Source organism: Schistocerca serialis, chromosome 3 (assembly GCF_023864345.2).
Source record: "Schistocerca serialis cubense isolate TAMUIC-IGC-003099 chromosome 3, iqSchSeri2.2, whole genome shotgun sequence".
NCBI classification, from domain to species: Eukaryota; Metazoa; Arthropoda; class Insecta; order Orthoptera; family Acrididae; genus Schistocerca; species Schistocerca serialis.
Window position 1 is genome coordinate 974901265 of NC_064640.1, and position 18676 is coordinate 974919940.

At 39.3% G+C, this 18676-nt stretch overlaps 1 protein-coding gene across 2 annotated transcripts in view; it reads left to right on the forward strand.

The window, feature by feature from the left end:
• The window catches only part of LOC126471407 (homeobox protein aristaless-like), a 122072-nt gene that overhangs the window by 49140 nt on the left and 54256 nt on the right, over positions 1-18676 (forward strand). For both annotated transcript variants that reach the window (XM_050099535.1, XM_050099537.1), the window contains exon 2: positions 15532-15673. In XM_050099535.1, coding sequence (XP_049955492.1) covers positions 15532-15673 — 142 coding nt within the window. The remainder of the gene's footprint in view (positions 1-15531; positions 15674-18676) is intronic.

The following is an 18676-nucleotide window of genomic DNA, read 5'->3' on the forward strand; positions in this document are numbered from 1 at the left end:
GTCCTGTAAATAATATTACATTTCGCACATGTGCACAAAACATACAATTTGTTACTTAACAACACTGATATTATCATGTAGATTATATACTCTACTTAACTGTATTACAACGTTTTTGGTTTTGATAAGGATGTATTGACCAATATTTTATTGTAAACCTTTACAGATCTGAAGATGGCAATTGGACTGACTGAAACTGGTTATCTATGTCATAAAACTTGTGATCTAGGCAATTAAATAATGTAAAAGGATACTAGACTCTCAAATATGGAAGATCTAAAAGAAGGCTAGACTCTCAGATTTAACCATACAGCAGAACTGTATGCCCTCCACAAAGGTAGCAGCTGCAGTTTCCCCCGGCTTTTAGCTGTTTGCAGTACCAGCAACTTAAGGCAATTTTGGTTGATATTACAATGCTAGGTTAATCAGTCATCTAGATGGCTATCTGTACAACTGAGGCACGCAAGGAACCCTAGCAACAGGAAGGTCCATGGTTCATGGGGGTGACAATTAATATATTGATTTGAAAATGAAAATGGGTTTCAATTTTTTGACTGATTCCACTTATTTGGGAACCACTTTATGTATAATTTGTGGTTGAAAATTAAATCTGCGCATATGAGGTCTTCTATAAAATATGTAATTTTTACTTGGATATTCTAACATATTTCATATCCAGGAGGATCTCCTCATTATGAGCCTGTGGACTGAATAACGTATATAGTTTGATATTATTTGCCAGAAATGAATTATAAATATGTTCTGATATTATCTTGACTGTTTCTGGTACCTGTAATTTGTATTTGTAATTATTTAATACATTTGACAGAATATCTATGTAGCTAAAGAACAGAAGTTGTTCAAACACTGAATTTTATGGGACGACATATTTTATGTTCTCACTTTATGAGCATACTTGTAAAACTGTGAGCAATGTGTTCCTTTTTTACTAAGTGAGGTGATGCAGTAGTTAGTATACTGTACTTGCATTTGGGAGGACAATAGATCAAATGCCCATCCAGTCACTCTGATTTAGGTTTTCCTAAATCTCTTAATCCAAATGTCAGGATGGTTCCTTTGAAAGGACATAGCCTTCCTTCCCCATCTTTCCCTAATAAGAGCTTGCATTCTGTCTCTAATGACCTTGTTGTTGGCAGAACATTATTCATTAATATTCCTTCCTTTATTCTGTTCCCTTAATCTTCCATGTTCTGTTGTAAGATAAGGCATTTTTTGACAACTGTAAGTAAGGAGGGGAATAAGTATCACAAGTCATTGCTTATAACAGTCATAATAAAATAAGATGCACTATAATTATATTGGCTAATTGTGATGACTTAAATATTCAAGACAGTAACACAAGTGGGTATTGCACTGTAAGAGTATTATGTTAGTGCCATTCTGAACGAGGGATATGAGTTCCTCATGTAGTAGCTGCTGTTGTAAGTACCTACAGTTCATAGCAGATGAGACTGTGTATGATAATAACTTGTGCTTCCCACCAACACTTCACTTGTTTATTCAGTATAGTCTCAGGAATTTACCACCACTTCACTTAATGTATATGGACAATTACAGATGAAGTGACACTCGTCTAAAAGTTGGAACATTATTGAGCTGCACACTATGGCCTGTTCTTGTCCCTTCATCAGAGCCATTAATAATTAATTAGGAATTTTGGTTTATGTATGAGCAGCAAGTGTGATGACTTTAGGGTATCATAAGTTATCATTAACTGTCACTGAAGCCATAAGCAACGTCTATGTCAGTAAAAATATGAAAAAATTCATATTTTAGTGTAATGTTCAAATGGATGTTACTTTTTGGCACTCCACTTCACCAGACATACTGACAACTGTGCATGTATGACAGTTGGGCAATGAGTGGTTCAGTAACAATCAGTGCTAATGAACAGTAGACTGGTTTTGTTTGTTTGCTGTAGTTTTGTGTATTGATTGTTACTTTGACACATTTGCTTCCTATGTATAATGGTCTAGCTTTATGCCTTTATTATTCTCTGTCTCTTTTTGCAAAATTATGTAGTGACATTCCTCAAAATGTTTCAAATATGGTTACTGTATTTTATTCTAGGTTGCATCTTCTATATCATCAAACCATTCACGCTTTGACTTGCTGTACATTCTAGTCTATACCTACATCTACATTCTGCAAACCACTGTGAAGTGCAGCTCAGAGGGTACATCCCACTGCACCAGTTATCAGGGCTTTTTTTTTCATTTTGTGTCAGAAAAATGATTGTTTAAATGCATCTGTAAGTGCTGTAATTAATCTAATCTTATCCTCATGATTCCTATGGGAGCAATATGAATTGGATTGTAGCATATTCCTAGAGTCATCATTTAAAGCTGGTTCATGAAACTTTGTTAGCAGACTTTCTCAGGACAGTTTTCGTCTGTCTTCAAGAGTTTGCAGTTCAGTTCTTTCAACATCTCAATGACACTCTCCCGTGGGTCAAACAAACCTGTGACCATTCGTTCTGCCCTTCTCTCTATATATTTAATATCCCCTGGTAGCCTTTTTGGTATGGGTCCCACACACTTGAGCAATATTGTGGGATTGGTCATACAAGTGAGTTGTAAGCAATATCCTTTCGAGACAGATTGCATTTTCCCTAGTATCCTACCAATAAACCAAAGTCTGCTACCTGCTTTACCCATGACTGAGCCTATGTGACTATTCCATTTCATGTCACTACTAAATGTTATGCCCAGGTATTTGTATGAGTTTACCAATTCCAACTGTAACTCACTGATATCATATTCATAGAATACTATGTATTTTTTTAGAAAATGAAGTGCACAATTGTACATTTCTGAAGATTTAAAGAAAGTTGCCAATCTTTACACTGATTTGAAATCTTGTCAAGGTCTGACTGAATATTTGTGCAGCTTCATTCAGAGTATATTTCATTGTAGGTAACTGCATCATCTGTGAAACATCTGAGGTTACTATCAGTATTGTCCACAAGAACATTAATATATGACATCAACAGCAAGGGACCCACACACCTCCCTCAGGTACACCCAAAGTTACTTCTGCATCTGTCCATGATGGTCCATCCAAGGTAACATGCTGTGTCCTCCCTACCAAGAAATCCTCAATCCAGTGACATGTACACAAATGACACAACAGAACACAGATATGAATAAAACAAATATGGGTACAAATTAAAGCACATTTCTAATGGAGCCTTCACTTGATGCTATAAAATACTGAAACTTTCAGAGTCAGTGTTTACTTCCTTGGCGGCATCAAGTTTTTGTGACTTAGGTATAATTTTTAGCCAACACTGTATCTTGTACTACATACATAGTGAGAGAGATATGTGTCCAGATTATTGTATGTTATGTAAATAAGTTATCAGATATGTGATGATACAAACATTAGGAATGTTCTCCTGGGGCCAATAGGAGAAGAAACATTCACGTAAACATTTGAGTTGAAATACCTAGGGCATCCATATGATAGTTTGTAGTGCATGAAGGTGGGGGGTTGGCCAGGGGTCTGAAGTATTTTAACATTTTGTAAGGCAAATTGCAGCTTGTAGTTGCCATAAAAAATTTCCAGTTCTGACCTCATTAAAAACCTGCATAACACCTATTTTTAAATCACTTTTTTGAACAAAAAACACCTGACTACACAATATTTTTTTCATTTCCTTAAGAGCAGGGGGGAGGGGAGAGGGTAGCAGGGACTTTTCCCAGGGTATGGGTGACCTTGATAATAGCCCTCCATATATGTGAAACAATCTCTCTTCATTCATACATATTGTTCATTATTTCAAATTATTATTCTAAATACATTCTATACACTCCAATAAGAGATTCACAGTGGTGTTATGTTCATGGCATTACTCTTACTACTGTGATAAATACATTACTAACCCTAACAAATGCTTAAGTAACCAGATCTTACAGGTCATTCACTCTCTTAACTATAGTGGTGTCCTCACAACAAAAAGTGTGTTGTGTTTATGCCTGGTGAGTGATATGGTTATGCCACAGACCTTCTGTAGCCTATCTCCCTTGTGATAATATGAACCATCTAAGAAATCACCCCACATCATTTGCTCTTAGACTACCATCGTATACATTAACAGGAAACTAGTACAGAGTCAAACTGTTGTAAGTCTATTTCTTCATAAACACTGGTTTTATTAAGTAAAACTTATTTACACTTAAATCGTAGAAAGAAATAGTTTCTGATTCTTCTGGATGTATAAAAATCAAAAGAATTCTGGATGTGAATACCTCATTGTCAACGCAGTACTCTGAATGTTTGTTGAATATCTCACACATACATGCTGGAGAGCACCATTTGAAGGTTCAGCTGGGACACACACACTCTAACTGTACCTGTATACCAACAGTTCATTCACTGAAAACACAGTGGTTGGTTGGACAGTGAGCAAAGATAGTCCCACATTAGGCAGAAAGGTAAATTTGTGTACTAGCCAAATGTCAGAAGGTAGCTGCAAAGTCCAAATCACAACCCATGGATAAACTGGAGAGCTTGCTGTAAACATTGGCTGGTTGAGAAATGAGAACATTGTGGTCTGCAGCAGACCTTAAATCTGCAATGGGTGTTTTGCCATGTGCCTAGTGATCTTTCTGAGCATGTGCATAACTGTATCAAGCAGTACTGCAAGATTCCTCCCAATTTGAATCAGCCCATAAGGCTGGAACTATCCTGGCCAGTGCAAAGTAGGATGAGGTGGGCACAGCATGGCCTGGTGCGAAGGCTGGGGTGTGGCTTCATATGTTATCAGTGGTAGAGAAGAAGCCACTTCCAGGTCCAGTGCTGAAGGGGCTGGAGGTGACCGTGGCTCTGATTCACAGCTTTATGTTGGTTCTGGAGAAGACTGTGGGTCTGACACCAGACCCAGTACAGACTGGTTGGCCTCTTAGGTACTGTTCGGCTCCAGACCCATAAGGTCAATGGATGATGGTTGGAGAACTGGGAATGCCTGGTGCCCACCTCCTGGATGATGTTATTGAACCAGATAACACACCTGCTTTTGTTGGTCCTGGGGGTGATCAAAATTGGCTGTCCCCACCACTATATCAGATCCGGAGGCTAAGCTTGCCCTGGATGGTACAAATGGAGCTGGTTCGGGTGCTGCGGACTGGTGTCTCGAGGTGTGGCCACTAAGACCAGCTGGTGGCCTTGCTGGGCAGTCGTGGAGGGATGTATCCAGCTGGGCATATGCTAAATATGTGCACGCAGGTGAGAATGCCCAACCTGATGTGTGATTGCTTTTTCTTATACCAATGGAGGCTGCAATAGATCTAACAATGAATCATGCAAGGGTTTTGCCAGACTTCAATTATGGATTGGAATCACCTGGTAAGAGAAAAAAATTAAAGGCTTGCATGTTAATAGTTTTCCCATTTGAATTTTAAACATTCACATAAAATGTTCAGCCATGCCATTACAGCCAGGGTGAAAGGAATGGAAGTGATATATGCAAATCAGTGAGTTTGAAAGAGACCACGTTATGGGCATGGCAGAATGTGAAGCATCCATCCAGGAAATTGCTGCTCATTGGGACGAAATGTTTTGGCAGTGCAACGGGTGTGTGCAGAATGGTTCACAGAAGGCCATAGAACATGATGACATGGGTTAGGTTGCACCACCCAGACCATCCCCTGAGAAGATCAACACCTTATCCAAATGGCACTGTGGGACAGATCTGTATCCTCCTTGGCTGTGGCATAACAGTGGAACAGTTTAACACATCGTACACTATCAGGTATGACAGGCACCATGAATTATGGCATGGGTTACATGTGCGTCATCGACTTCTCTGCCTAACTTTGATGGATGTGCAGAAACATACTAGATGGCAATGGTGTACAGAGCAACAACACTGAGGACAAGAATGGCATCAGACAGGGTTTCCAGATGAATCCAGGTTCTGTTTGTTTGAAAATGATGGCTGCATTTTGGTTCACCACAGACAGGGGGAACAATATCACAGTGACAGCATACACACGTGACATACAGCACAAACTCAAGGCCTTATGGTATGGGGTGCTATTGGGTACAACCACAAATCACAGTTGGTGCATGTCCAGTGCAGTGCACTGTGACAAGTTTGACCTATGTGAATGATATCCTGTGACCCGTAGCCATACCCTTTCTGCACAATATCCCAGATGCCATATTTCAGCAAGACAATGCATGACCACATGCTGCTGCATGAACACATGCCTTCTTGGTATCACAGAATGTTAGCATTTTGCTCTGGGATATGGTGATACGACGGGTGCAGCACTGTGACCCAGTGCCAGCCACCACAGATGAACTTTTGAGCCAGGGGAATGCAGCATGAAGGGCTATACCACAGGATGCCATTCACACCCTATATGCGTCGATGACATAACACATGGACCAAGTTGTCAGGACTCATGGCGGACCCTGTTCCTACTATGCAACAGGACATACGTTGAACTGAGGTAACTGAAATGCTAATCATTTCTGAAGAACATACTAGTGTACATGTCCATTGAATATGACCATTATATCTATAGTCATTCAAGATGTCCTGTTTTCCCCCCTCTGAACACTAGTGTACTTGACGTCATTCTGGGTGCAAAACCATTGAAAATTAGCAGAAGCAAACAGAAATCCAGTATCAGTGGCCAGACTTTGTTGGGGCCCTTCAATAGAAACAACAATGGCCAGAGACTTATTAGTATTCTCCACTACAGCCTGTTGCATTTTAAACTCGTATGGGAAATGAGAAAATGTGTGGACACAAGGTTCACATGCACCCAATTGCATTAATGGATAGGCATAAGTCATGGCTAGTAGGCTTGGGGCAGTGCAGGTTGCTGCATCTGGCAAGTTTGGCATTGGTGAGCCATGTTCAATATCCTCATCAACCTGTGTCCAATACCCATTTCGGGCCAGATTATTCATTCTGGAAATGCCCAGGTGAAGTGATGCAGGAGTTGCAATATACAGAAATGCAGAACCTATGGAAGGACCACTCAACACTGATGATCTTCAAGATTCAATGACATGGGACCTTTGAAAAGATGTAGTGAATGGCATCATGAGAAGCAACAAAGAAATTCTGGGAGGCTACTGAAGGAAGGGCTTTTGGTCAGCCAGTTTATTCAAATTAGGAAACCTTTCTCAGGGAATAGATCCTTACATGTGGCTGCTGCAACATCTATGGAAGTAATGGGAAATTCTTCCACTGACTGTTCCAATTGTGAATCAGTGTGAAAGCAAACAGTCTCTTATTTATCAATGTCATCATGTGGACCCCAAACGGGACCATGAAAGTGAACACGCTTTTGCATGCTTGGCTGGTGTATGATAATGAATGGAATATTGGCAATCCAATAACAAAAAAGCCCCAAGTTGCAAACTCTGAGTGACCATATAGGAAACTTTGGTTTGAGGCCAAATATGGATAATAATGGCTTATGATCTGTGACCAGATTAAATTGGTTGCCATGTAGGAAAATGAGATTATGGATACCAAAGTTAATTGCCAATCCATCCTTCTCTATCTGGGAATAATTTTCTTGTGGCATGGTGAACATCTTAGAGGTGAATGTAAGAGGCCATTTTGATACATTTAGGTACTTGTGCAATAGAATGGCTCCATTATCATAGTGTGAAATGTCCATGCCCACCACTAGAGGTAAATAAGTCTGATACAAGGGCAAGCAAAGAGCAGTTTGGAGTGCTGCTGGTCTAAGGCCATCCCAGCTATGGATAACTCTTATATATTTAATAGAAGGCTGAAAGAAAGAGCACTTTGACAAAATACAAAACAACTGAAAATACTCGTGGAGATTTGATACGCGCTCAACCTAAATTTTTCCTGAAATGTGAGATGAGTTTTATACATCTCATAACATACAGAATTTCTGAACATAAGTATGATGTACAAGAGACATGTCATGGCTATAATTAACTTATTTTAAAATATTGTCAGACTTACAATATTACTTGTTGAAGAATTTACTTATTTAAAATTTTTCAAACATACAGTATTACTTATTGAAGAATTTATACAAGGTTCTTTCTCATGCTCTTACAAAATTTGCATCCCCTATAACTACCATAAAGTTTTATTTCATTTTAAGGATACAGCTCAAAGTATCACTTCGTCCTTCATGAAATCTTCCACTGAGTAATAGCATCTTTCAATTAGAAAATCACTTAACTTGCTTTTTAAAATATTTAGCTTCTCATACATTATGTCACACACTTTTATTTTGTTGTGAATTTTCATGGCTATATGTTGAGGAGTCTGAGCATACAATTTTAAGCAATTTGAGGTGAATGTAAGTTTTCTCTGTGTCTTGTGTTGTAAGAGAGTTCAAAATGATTTTTTTAATAGCTCAGCTTCACTACGTAGGAAGAGAATCACCTCAAAGATATATAAAAAGGGGACAATTAATATTTTCAGTTCTTTAAATAATGGTTACATGATGGCCTTGGCTGTGTGGTGCACATCTTGTAAATGATTTGTTTTTGCAGCTTTAAGATTTGTGTAACATTTCCTGAGTTTCCCTAAAAATATCTAATAACAGAATCAAAATAGCTATAGTATGCTTCTTTCCTGTTGTCCATATGAATAGTACTGGCTAAAATTTCCATTCCAAATGCAACACTGTTTAATTTATTTGCTAGATACTCTATATGTGTATTCCAGTTCAGATTTATATCTAAGTTTATTCCAAGGAATTTGACTGAGTCAAGTTCTTCCATTTTTTTTATTATTATAAATGATATGGATTTCTTCAGTTTTTGACTGTTTAGTTTTAAAACTCATCACATGGGTTTTTGAAATGTTTAGTATTAACCCATATAAGCTGAACCATGTTTTCAGTTTACTTAACATATTCATGGCACTCTGTGGTATGTTGACAGCGTCTTCATTTTCGATTAGGACAGATGTGTCATCTGCAAACTAGGTTAGATGGGTATTTATATTGAGAGAAAAGTCATTTATATGAAACAGGAATACAGTTGGCCCAAGGATTGAGCCTTGAGGAACACCATGTGCTAACTTTTCCATATTGATAAGGAGTCTGCTCCATATGATGTGATTATTACTATCTATAATATATATTCCAAGTAATTGATGCCTTGTGGACTGTTTGTTCTAGACATTTCTGAAAGATTGCTGGTGTGCTATGAATGCCAAAAGATAACACATTATATTGATAGAATCCAAAAAGAGTATTTAATTCCACAATGGATTTGGAAGCCTCATCCAAAGGAAATTGAAAACCAGCTTCCAAAAGATTGATCTTAGTGAAATACTGAACCCTGCTAATTTTTTTGATCTTAGTGAAATACTGACCCCTGCTAATTTTAAAAATAATTCATCAGGTTGTGGAAGGGGTACAAGTCCACAATCAACTGAGCATTTACCATATAGTGTAACACACCATATGGTTTGTGAACAATGATTCAAAGTGATGATCATTTGCTATAACGAATTGAGGAATGCAATTTTAATGGCTCTAAGCATTCCATTTTAACCTCACCCAACAAGACTAAAGGTATCAAGTGGGCTTTGAAAAATTTTGATACTGATTACTCTTTTGCTGATATGTGAACAACAAAATTTAGAAACCATTTCCTGGCCTCCAGAAAGCAAGGGAGCATATTGGAGATACAAAATATCCTCTTGTGCATATGAAATAGTGTTCTGGATTGCTTGGGCCAAATGTTGAATAGAAAAATACAAAGGCTGTGTATCCATCCAGACCAAAAATGTTTTCCATTGACGGTTTTGCTACTAAAAAGAAATAAAATGTTCTGGTCACTTGCTTATACATTAATTTAAGATCTACATGGCCTAGTATTGGAATTTCATGATGAGTATAAGTCCACAGCCTGCAACTGATTTTAAGTGTAGAGCTATCTGATTAATAATTGAGATTGATGCTGCAGTATCAACAAGAAATAAAATGGGAATACTGTGAATGATTGTTGACAGTGTAAAGCAGAGTGGCTCTACCCTTGACTGTGTCATGAAATTTATTTACACCTATACAATTGACTGTATTACATGATATTTTTGCAATTTTACCACCAAACAGTCTATGTCATGCTACATTTCCTGAGTAAGATGATAGTTCTGATATGGAAATGGTCACCTGACATGCTTGAGAAATCTTGAATGCCCCAACAATACACAAAACTTCAGTTAGAGAAGAATCTAACTGCCATAATGCTAGAGAATACACACTGTCTGGTGCTAATCTAATCACGGACATTATATATTAATTGTGCTGGTGTAAGCTGTCACCAGCACACAGGCCAGCAAAGAGGCTGCAAGTAGATTGATAGGCGGCCTGGAGCAAGTGAGCCCCTACCATAAGAGAGTCCAAGAAAAAGCTTGCAAGAAATGCACTGCCAACGCCCTCTCGATCACCAGTATTTAGGTCACCACCGTGGACCAGAGGTCCCAGTGGTCAGTCAGTCATCCGGTGAGTCAATGAGTTGAGTCATCCATTGCAGCCCAGTAGGAATCACAGTTGTAGTTAGCTCAGCCTCTAGTTTAGAGGCAGACAGCAGATAGTGACTAAAGTAGTGTACATAGTGGACTTGTACATCACCAGCAATGAGGCTAATGTGGACTATTGAGGAAGGGCTTGTACCACAACACCTAGACTATCTTAAGTTAAGTAGCTCTTTGTTTATGTTAATAAATAACCCTGTTAATACATGTGTGCAGTTGTGTTATAGAAAGGGAATACTGCCATCAAACAACATCCTGTCCTTGCTTCCCATGGTAAAAGCCTACAGTGATAATGAGACAACAATAAATTAATGATTCTGTGTGTGATAGTCAACAACAACACATAAAGTTGTATTTTGTAGGTCTACAATCCATGATACATATATGTCTGATGTTGCTTTACAATGTTGAAGGAATTCTAAATGAGCAGCCACTATGTGCATTTTTATTGCCAAAATATTCACTTAAAAATAAGTGAATTGTAAGGGGTAGACAAAGGGGCATGGTGATAGCACTGTGTGTTTGCAGATAATAGAAAGACTCACTGTCATTCAGGGCACTTAATGTCACTTGTCCAGAAATGAAATGCTAAATGCTTTTGGTACTCTTCCCCATCCTCTTGAGCTTCATTAAACTGGTGAAAAGCTGAGATTGCCAGAAATGACTGGAGACATACCAGATCCAACAGTCTATGTACAAGCTCATGCTGCTGCTTGAGCTGTCATTTCCAGAGCTTAAAATACTTCTGGTGCATTATGGTTGAACATTCAACAAAATAATCTTTTAGATATGAGTGGTACCTAATCTGTCAGATGTCTGACAGAATAGATGACAGTCGTATCTATAATTTTATGGACGCAATGGCAGTTTGATGAAAAAGTTTCAGTACAGATGTACAACCAATGTCCGAACACCTACAGGTTGGTTGGTGTTTGGGGAAGGAGACCAGACAGTGTGGTCATCGGTCTCATCGGATTACGGAAGGATGGGGAAGGAAGTCGGCCGTGCCCTTTCAGAGGAACCATCCCGGCATTTGCCTGGAGTGATTTAGGGAAATCACGGAAAACCTAAATCAGGATGGCCGGATGCGGGATTGAACCGTCGTCCTCCCGAATGCGAGTCCAGTGTCTAACCACTGTGCCACCTCGCTCGGTACACCTACAGGAATTGGAAATCTGCAAGTAGGGGGTTAATGGGCAGTGGTAGTAACAGTGCAGCAAGTGGGAAGTTGGGAATTTGGGTCTGTCAGAAAGAATGTCTGGATGGCCAAGGCGGTTAAGGCAACCATTCTAGAGAAGTGGAGCATCTGGGTTCAAGCACTAGTCTGACACAAATTTTCAACTCTCACTGTTGCATTGCTGTAATGCCCTGTGCAGCTGGAAGTCATCATTTCCTTCATATCTCTTTCCCATCCTGTTTCCTTTCATTCCTTTCAAACCCAGTTATTCAAAATAATCTTATATGCAAATTCAGGGTGGAGGAAGGGAGAAAGGAAAGGGAAGGGATTACTGCATCGGGACATTATGTGGAATCAGCAGTGATTAACGAAAATGTGTACTGGACTGGGATTTGAACCTGGGATCTCCTGCTTACTAAGCAGGTGCATTAATCACTGTGCCATCTGGGCCACAGTGTTATCGTAACTGACAGACTATCTTGGCACACCTCATGTCCAACTCAGACTCCCACTGAGCACCACCTATTTACAGTCCCCGACCATTTCCTCCATGCTCACTACTCTGAGATTCCTGCAGGTGGTACTTGTGCATCTGCACTGAAGAAGTTGGATCCATTGCCCATCTAGGTGAATCAATTATATGAATGGTTGGTGTCTGTTCTTTTGGGCAAGTCATATAATTGTTTCCTCTAAATGGGAAATGGGTTCACCTTCATCAGTGCAGATGCACAAGTACGTCCAACCTCCTGCGGGAATCTCAGAGAAGTGAGCAGGGAGAAAATGAACAATGACTGCGAACAGGTGATGGTAGGTGGGTGTGGAGGTATGCTGTGAGGGATGCTGAGAAAGTCCATGCAGTGGTGTATGAAATGGACTTGTACTTGGGAATAGTTGGGTTCAAATCATCCTCTAGCTATCCAGCTTTAAGGTTGGCAGTGAATACTGGTATGGTTAGTTTGTTACAGCAAACAATTCCTTCTACTGTCCTTACACAACTGAAATAATGGATTCACTGTTGCTGAGACAGTTGACTTCCTTTGTTCCTTCCTGTCAGTCTGTGAACTGATTCATCAAGCTAGTTATCAAAGAATCTCTATTGGAATCTGAGCCATAGTTCAGCTTGTCATTTTCTTCATACACAGTGATGCTCAGAGGGGAAAATTATGCTGTCAGAAGTACTGTGAGACCAACCACAGATTGAATCCCAGAGCTATTTATTGTTGTCCGAAACTTACCCACAGAGGATCTTTAAACAATAAATAGATTTGTAGATTAATATGTATCACAGACTTGGAATATGACATTATATTTAATAATAAAAAGCTGCAGCTTTTTACTAAAGCAGATTTCAGATATAAAAGAGTTTTCATGGAGTATAAAAAATAGTAAATGTAGGGCATATCCAGATATAAAACAATTTTAGCTTTCATATAATATATTTCCTTGAAAAACATATTTCATATAGTAGGCTTTTAGTTTACCCCATTTATTTAATTATTGCATCAACTGGGTAACTTACTCAGTCTAAACAATTGTCAGCTAAGTTCCATCTCTACGAATGAGTAATATTCGTGATACAAACATGATGGTGATCAGTATCTGAGAGATCTAAGTTCCACCAACAGATGACTTAGTTTATCTTACATTTTGTATCTAGCAAAAGATTCTTTGAATTTCAAATGATACATATGATGGATGCTAATGGGTCATACTGGAAAAATACTAGACTGACAAAATTGCTTTGGGGGCATATACAGGGTGACTTTTCCAACATGTACCAACTCTAGGGACTGATTGATGAGAGGATATAGAGCAAGAAAGGTCTAATGAACTTATGTCCAGAAATGCATGGTTTCCACGCTAGAGGCCATTTATTCAATCATACATTGTTACAGAGACTGCAGTGTAATATGTGCTGTACCGTGCAGTCACAGTTTCAGTATGTGTTGAAAATTGTTTCCAAGTGCCTCAATACATGCGTGTACACACCATAGCATGTTCTATCACACATTCACATTGGTCAGGTTGCATCCAAACAGAGTCAAAGGCAGCATGAATACACTGCTCCAGTGTAACCACATCTGGAATGGGCACTGCATACACAATAGTTTTGAGATGGCCCCATAACCAGAAATCACATGGGTTGAGATCCATGAATGGGCACGCCATGCAACTGGACCCCATTGTCTAATCCATTGACCAGGGAAGACATGACTGAGATGGGTCCGGATGTTAGTGGCAAAGTGGCCTGGAGCATCATCGTATAGCAGTCACATAACCTTTCATATCATCAATGGCACTTCTTCCAGCAGGGGATGCAAAGTCACCTGCAAGAAATGCCAATAGCTCCGGCCTGTTAGGGGATGTGGAAGGAAGACTGGTCCCAAAATACAGTCGCCAATTATCCCAGCCCACACATTCTTGCTGCACCAATTCTGATGTTTCGCTGTCATCATACCATGAGGGCTTTGCATACTACCCCACAGATGACTGTTATGAAATCTGAAGATACCACTCTGCAAAAAGGTGAACTCATCTGTGGATAGGATGGATGACACAAATCCTGGAATCATGGTTGCTTGGTGAATAAACCAATGACAAAACTGCTCCTGATGTGGAAAATCTGTCACTAATAAGCCCTGCACACGCTGTAAGTGATAAGGGTTGTAACAGTTGTCGTGGAAAATGTTCCACACGGTCATCTGGCTTGCCCTGTGCTGGTGGTCCAACTACCTGGTGCTGATATGGTCGTCACCTTTGACAGTGTTAATCACATTTTCCTCCAAGTCTGGTGTCTGAACATTTCTGGTATGTCCTTCATGATTTCCTGCTTCCATAAAAATGCTGAAAGACTGTTGCAAACACTGAATGCTGTGGTTGTTGTTGGCAGGGATAGGTCTCCTTATACAATCTTGCTGTCCTCCACCTGTTGCCATTTACCTTTCTGTAGGTAAACACCATGTCGGCAAGCTCTGGATTTGAATGTGGAACCATTGTGTAAAATTCTGTGTCACATCTACTACAAGGTGAGTCAGGAAGAGAAGAGAATCAGAGACAACATTACCAATTACTATGGCATGAGAGGGCACTCGGGCATGATGTATGAGGAACAGTACCAGCTTCTAGGAGGAAACCATGCATACTGTAACTGTGGCTGCATGGTACTGAGCCTGTTATACCGCAGTCTCTGTAACTAAGCATGATTGAATAAATGGCCTCTAGCATGGAAACCATGCATTTCTGGACATAAGTTCATCAGACATTTTTTGTTTCTTTTCCTCTCATCAGTCAATCCCTAGAGTTTGTACATGGTGAAAAAAAAATCACCCTGTATAACACCATGTTAAGTTATAAAGGTTGTGAAAAAGGTACTGAAGCAATGTGTATAAATCCAACAGAAATAAGAGGACATACAATTTTCTCTGAATATTGCAGAGGAGTAATATGAAAAATTCTGTAGAGTGCTGCTATGATTTCTTTAATGCCAAGAAAACACTGGCAGTATGGATATGTGTTTAAATAATATTAGAGGAATAATTCAGAAGTATATTATCAACTCTAGGAAGTATGAAACAAGAAACATGATGTATCTTATTGCACTGAAAGTAAGAAGTTAAATAATTAATAAGGCACATTCTTTAAAATCCACTTCATATTGAAGACAAGAAAAGGACAAGAAAAAGTGAGGTCCATTTCAAAATATCATATCGGCATTCCAAAAACTGATTTAACAAAAAAATTCATACATGACTAAATTTTAAGAAAATTTTCACTTTGGAGTAGTCTAATTCATATTACTGACTCACTTTTTCTTTGTGCACTTGTATTTCAGCTTACACAGATTCTCTCTTGGGATCATCATCAAGCTCATTAGGGGCTCCCAATGCAAGTGGTTCATCTGCTGGTCTCTCATCAGTTCCCACAGAAACTACAGGACCAATTAGGCCTGTAAAACGGAAGCAGCGTCGGTACAGGTAAGTCCCATTATTGCTACATGCCGATATTACTATAAGATGGTAATTCAATCTGAAGACTAAGTATCTTTCATATATGAATAACAGTTCCTTAACCATTGAGCCATTTTGCTCAGTCATTGATATAGATATGCAGCCATGACAATCTTTAGAGTATAGTTGTAACAAACAATAATTAACTATATGTGATTTATATTATGTATAAGGGGAATTTGGCTGTCTCTGTTTATATTTTCTTTGGACCAGGATTCAGAATTGTTATGACTTGACAAAATTCTTCTATTCCACCTGCAACTGTAAGTTTTTGGTTTATGTTCTGTACTATTCTACTGTTTAATCATAAAAACATGCAATGCCAAATAGTGTCATAGCAGTCTCTTCCACATGTTGTACATAAACAAGGCTATATACAAGATTTATACACAACCTGGCAGGAGACCAGCATGGAAACATTTGATGATTATCAGTCAATAATATGTTAAATAGTAAAAGGCAGAAACTATGCAATGATACAAAAAATAAACTAAACACTGGCTGTTGCAGGTAGTATAGAATCATTTAAAAATAGAGAGTCTGATTATATTTAAAATGGCTATAAATTAGAATCTCAAATAACAGGCAAGAAATATATCCCTTTGAAGGGGATAAATGGAATTTTTTCTGGCTGTTAGACATATCTTATTTTAAAATTAAAAATTATGTGAGAGGGCTGATTACTGTTAAATAATATTCTATATCAAAAGGAAATTGTTAAATTCATAGAGAGAGAATCAAACAGGCAGTAATTAACTTCTGAAAATTCAGTCCCCCAGTAGTGTTGCCACAAATATTTTACATAGTTATTCCATTCTTCATAGTATTTTACATAGTTCTTCCATTCCCTCAGATGATCTCTGTGTTACCCTCTGTCAGCAGGTGTTGGCACTTCGGCATCACCACTGGTCTTCCAATCATGAGAACTAGCTCTGGTGAATTAAACCTCTCCCAGTGGCTTGGCCAACCTCTCAGCCCTCTCACTGTGAGATCATTTTAGCTAGGTTGTGTATTGGAAGCTGTCTTGTTAGTCATCGCCATTTGTTAAGTGCTGACTCCCCACCACTTTGCACTCATTTTCCTCAGCTCTTGATGGTTCAGCATTACCTGATGAAATGCATTTTTTTAACCAGTTATGTTCTCATTTATGTTTGCTAACTGAGTTATCGGCCTTTGCAGTGAATGACACATGGGCTGTTGACCACATTTTACTTTTTATCCATTGCAAAAATGTGGCAAAGGACATTTAATCTTTAGTTCAGGACCTCTGTTGCCTCTATGGAGTATTTTATGAACCTTTCTCCAAGTCCATGTTTTTAGCTGTCTTTCCTTCCATCAATTGGGTTTAACATGTAGTTGTTTTTAACTCTTTTTTTGTCTTCATGTTCTGTGGTTCTGACAAGAGCACATATGACCTGAGTTGTTTTTGTGCCCTATAACACAGCAAACAAACAGCCCAGGTTGAGGGAAAGCAGTGAGGAAGTGAGTGGATGCCTGTCAGATGCAATATAGTCAAGCTCTCATAGCTCAGAAACATATCATGCACAGCCAGGGATCATTACGATCAGCATGCGGTCGGTGTTTGCCGGATGATGTCAGAGGTGGTGCACAGCTGTTGAGGTGGCAGGTCATTCCCTCCAGTATGTCTGGTGCACTGCCTGGTGGCAGACAAATATCTCAGCATGGGGTGAGCTGAGGTGCACCAGATGACGCCATGGCCCCAGATCAGGAGAGGCAACCTCCAGCAGTGGAGTCTGCCTGCAGAATCAGGACTGGACAGCAGGGAGTCTGCTCACCCTTGGGATGGTGGAAAAGGGGTTGCACCTTTCCAGACTGGTTCTGTAAGCTACAAGGAGGCCCAGTGGATGAAAGGCACTGAGTTTGTCACGTCAGATTGGGCACGAACAGTGGCACTGTGGCTAACAGCAGCCAAGTGCCAATGGTGGGACTTACAGTTCCATACGAGCTGACTGCTAGATGAGTAGATGGCAGACTGACATCCTCATAGCTAGGTGTCAGTTGACTGAGCACATCTGAGAATATATGAGAATGAGGATCTGATATGAGGGATTTTATTTGTGAGTGCTTATTTGCCAGTACCCCTCCAACAGCAGCACATCCACCCCAGGAAAGGTGCCAGGGCATAGCAGCTGAGCATTGCCATTGAGGCAATGACTTCCTTCATTCAGCTCTTCTTATTTAGTCAGCTCTTCAAACAACCTAGCCAGAGCTGTAATATTGCAAAAACTACCTCTTCTGAGATGCTGGTTAACTTCTTCTGCTTTGTCAGCTTCCTAAATGAGCAGTCTTACACTCTACCTCATAGTGCATGGTCACCACAATGATGGCACTGCTTCCCCTATGACATTGTTTTGCTTCATTGGTGCCAGATGCTTTGGTGCCACAGACTAGGGCATTGCTCAACTCTCTTCTTTTCCATGGCAACTTGTGTTATCAGAGAAGATGTCTTAATTTTTACCTGGCTTCACCAAGTAGATTATTTTTTGATCCAAAAATAAACAATGTGGCATAATTAAATACACTGGCATCTAAGAGCACATCAGACCTATCACACTGTCATTCCTCTGAAGACAGAGCACAGTTTGCATCTCCCCTGCACTACATAGTGACATCTGACTACCCCATTTTATGGTGAGTGCTCGTTTCCTGAACAGACTTGCTTTAGAACTTGCTCAGAATCTGAGTACTGGACTTTCACAAGAGAGACAGTTCACTTGTGTCCTTTTATGTATTTTGATGGCTTAAAAACCGTCACCTATATGTAAAATACCATGTGCTCATACCAATATCAGCTAGTAGTTCTACATGAGTAGTTTCTTACAAGGGAAAAAACTCTTTTTGTAGTTTTTCATGCAGCTCTTCTTTGATGTTGCTCATTAATATCCATAAGCTAAGAAATTAATAGAATTAATTAAAAACAACATTGGGCCTTGGTTACACTATGTGGAC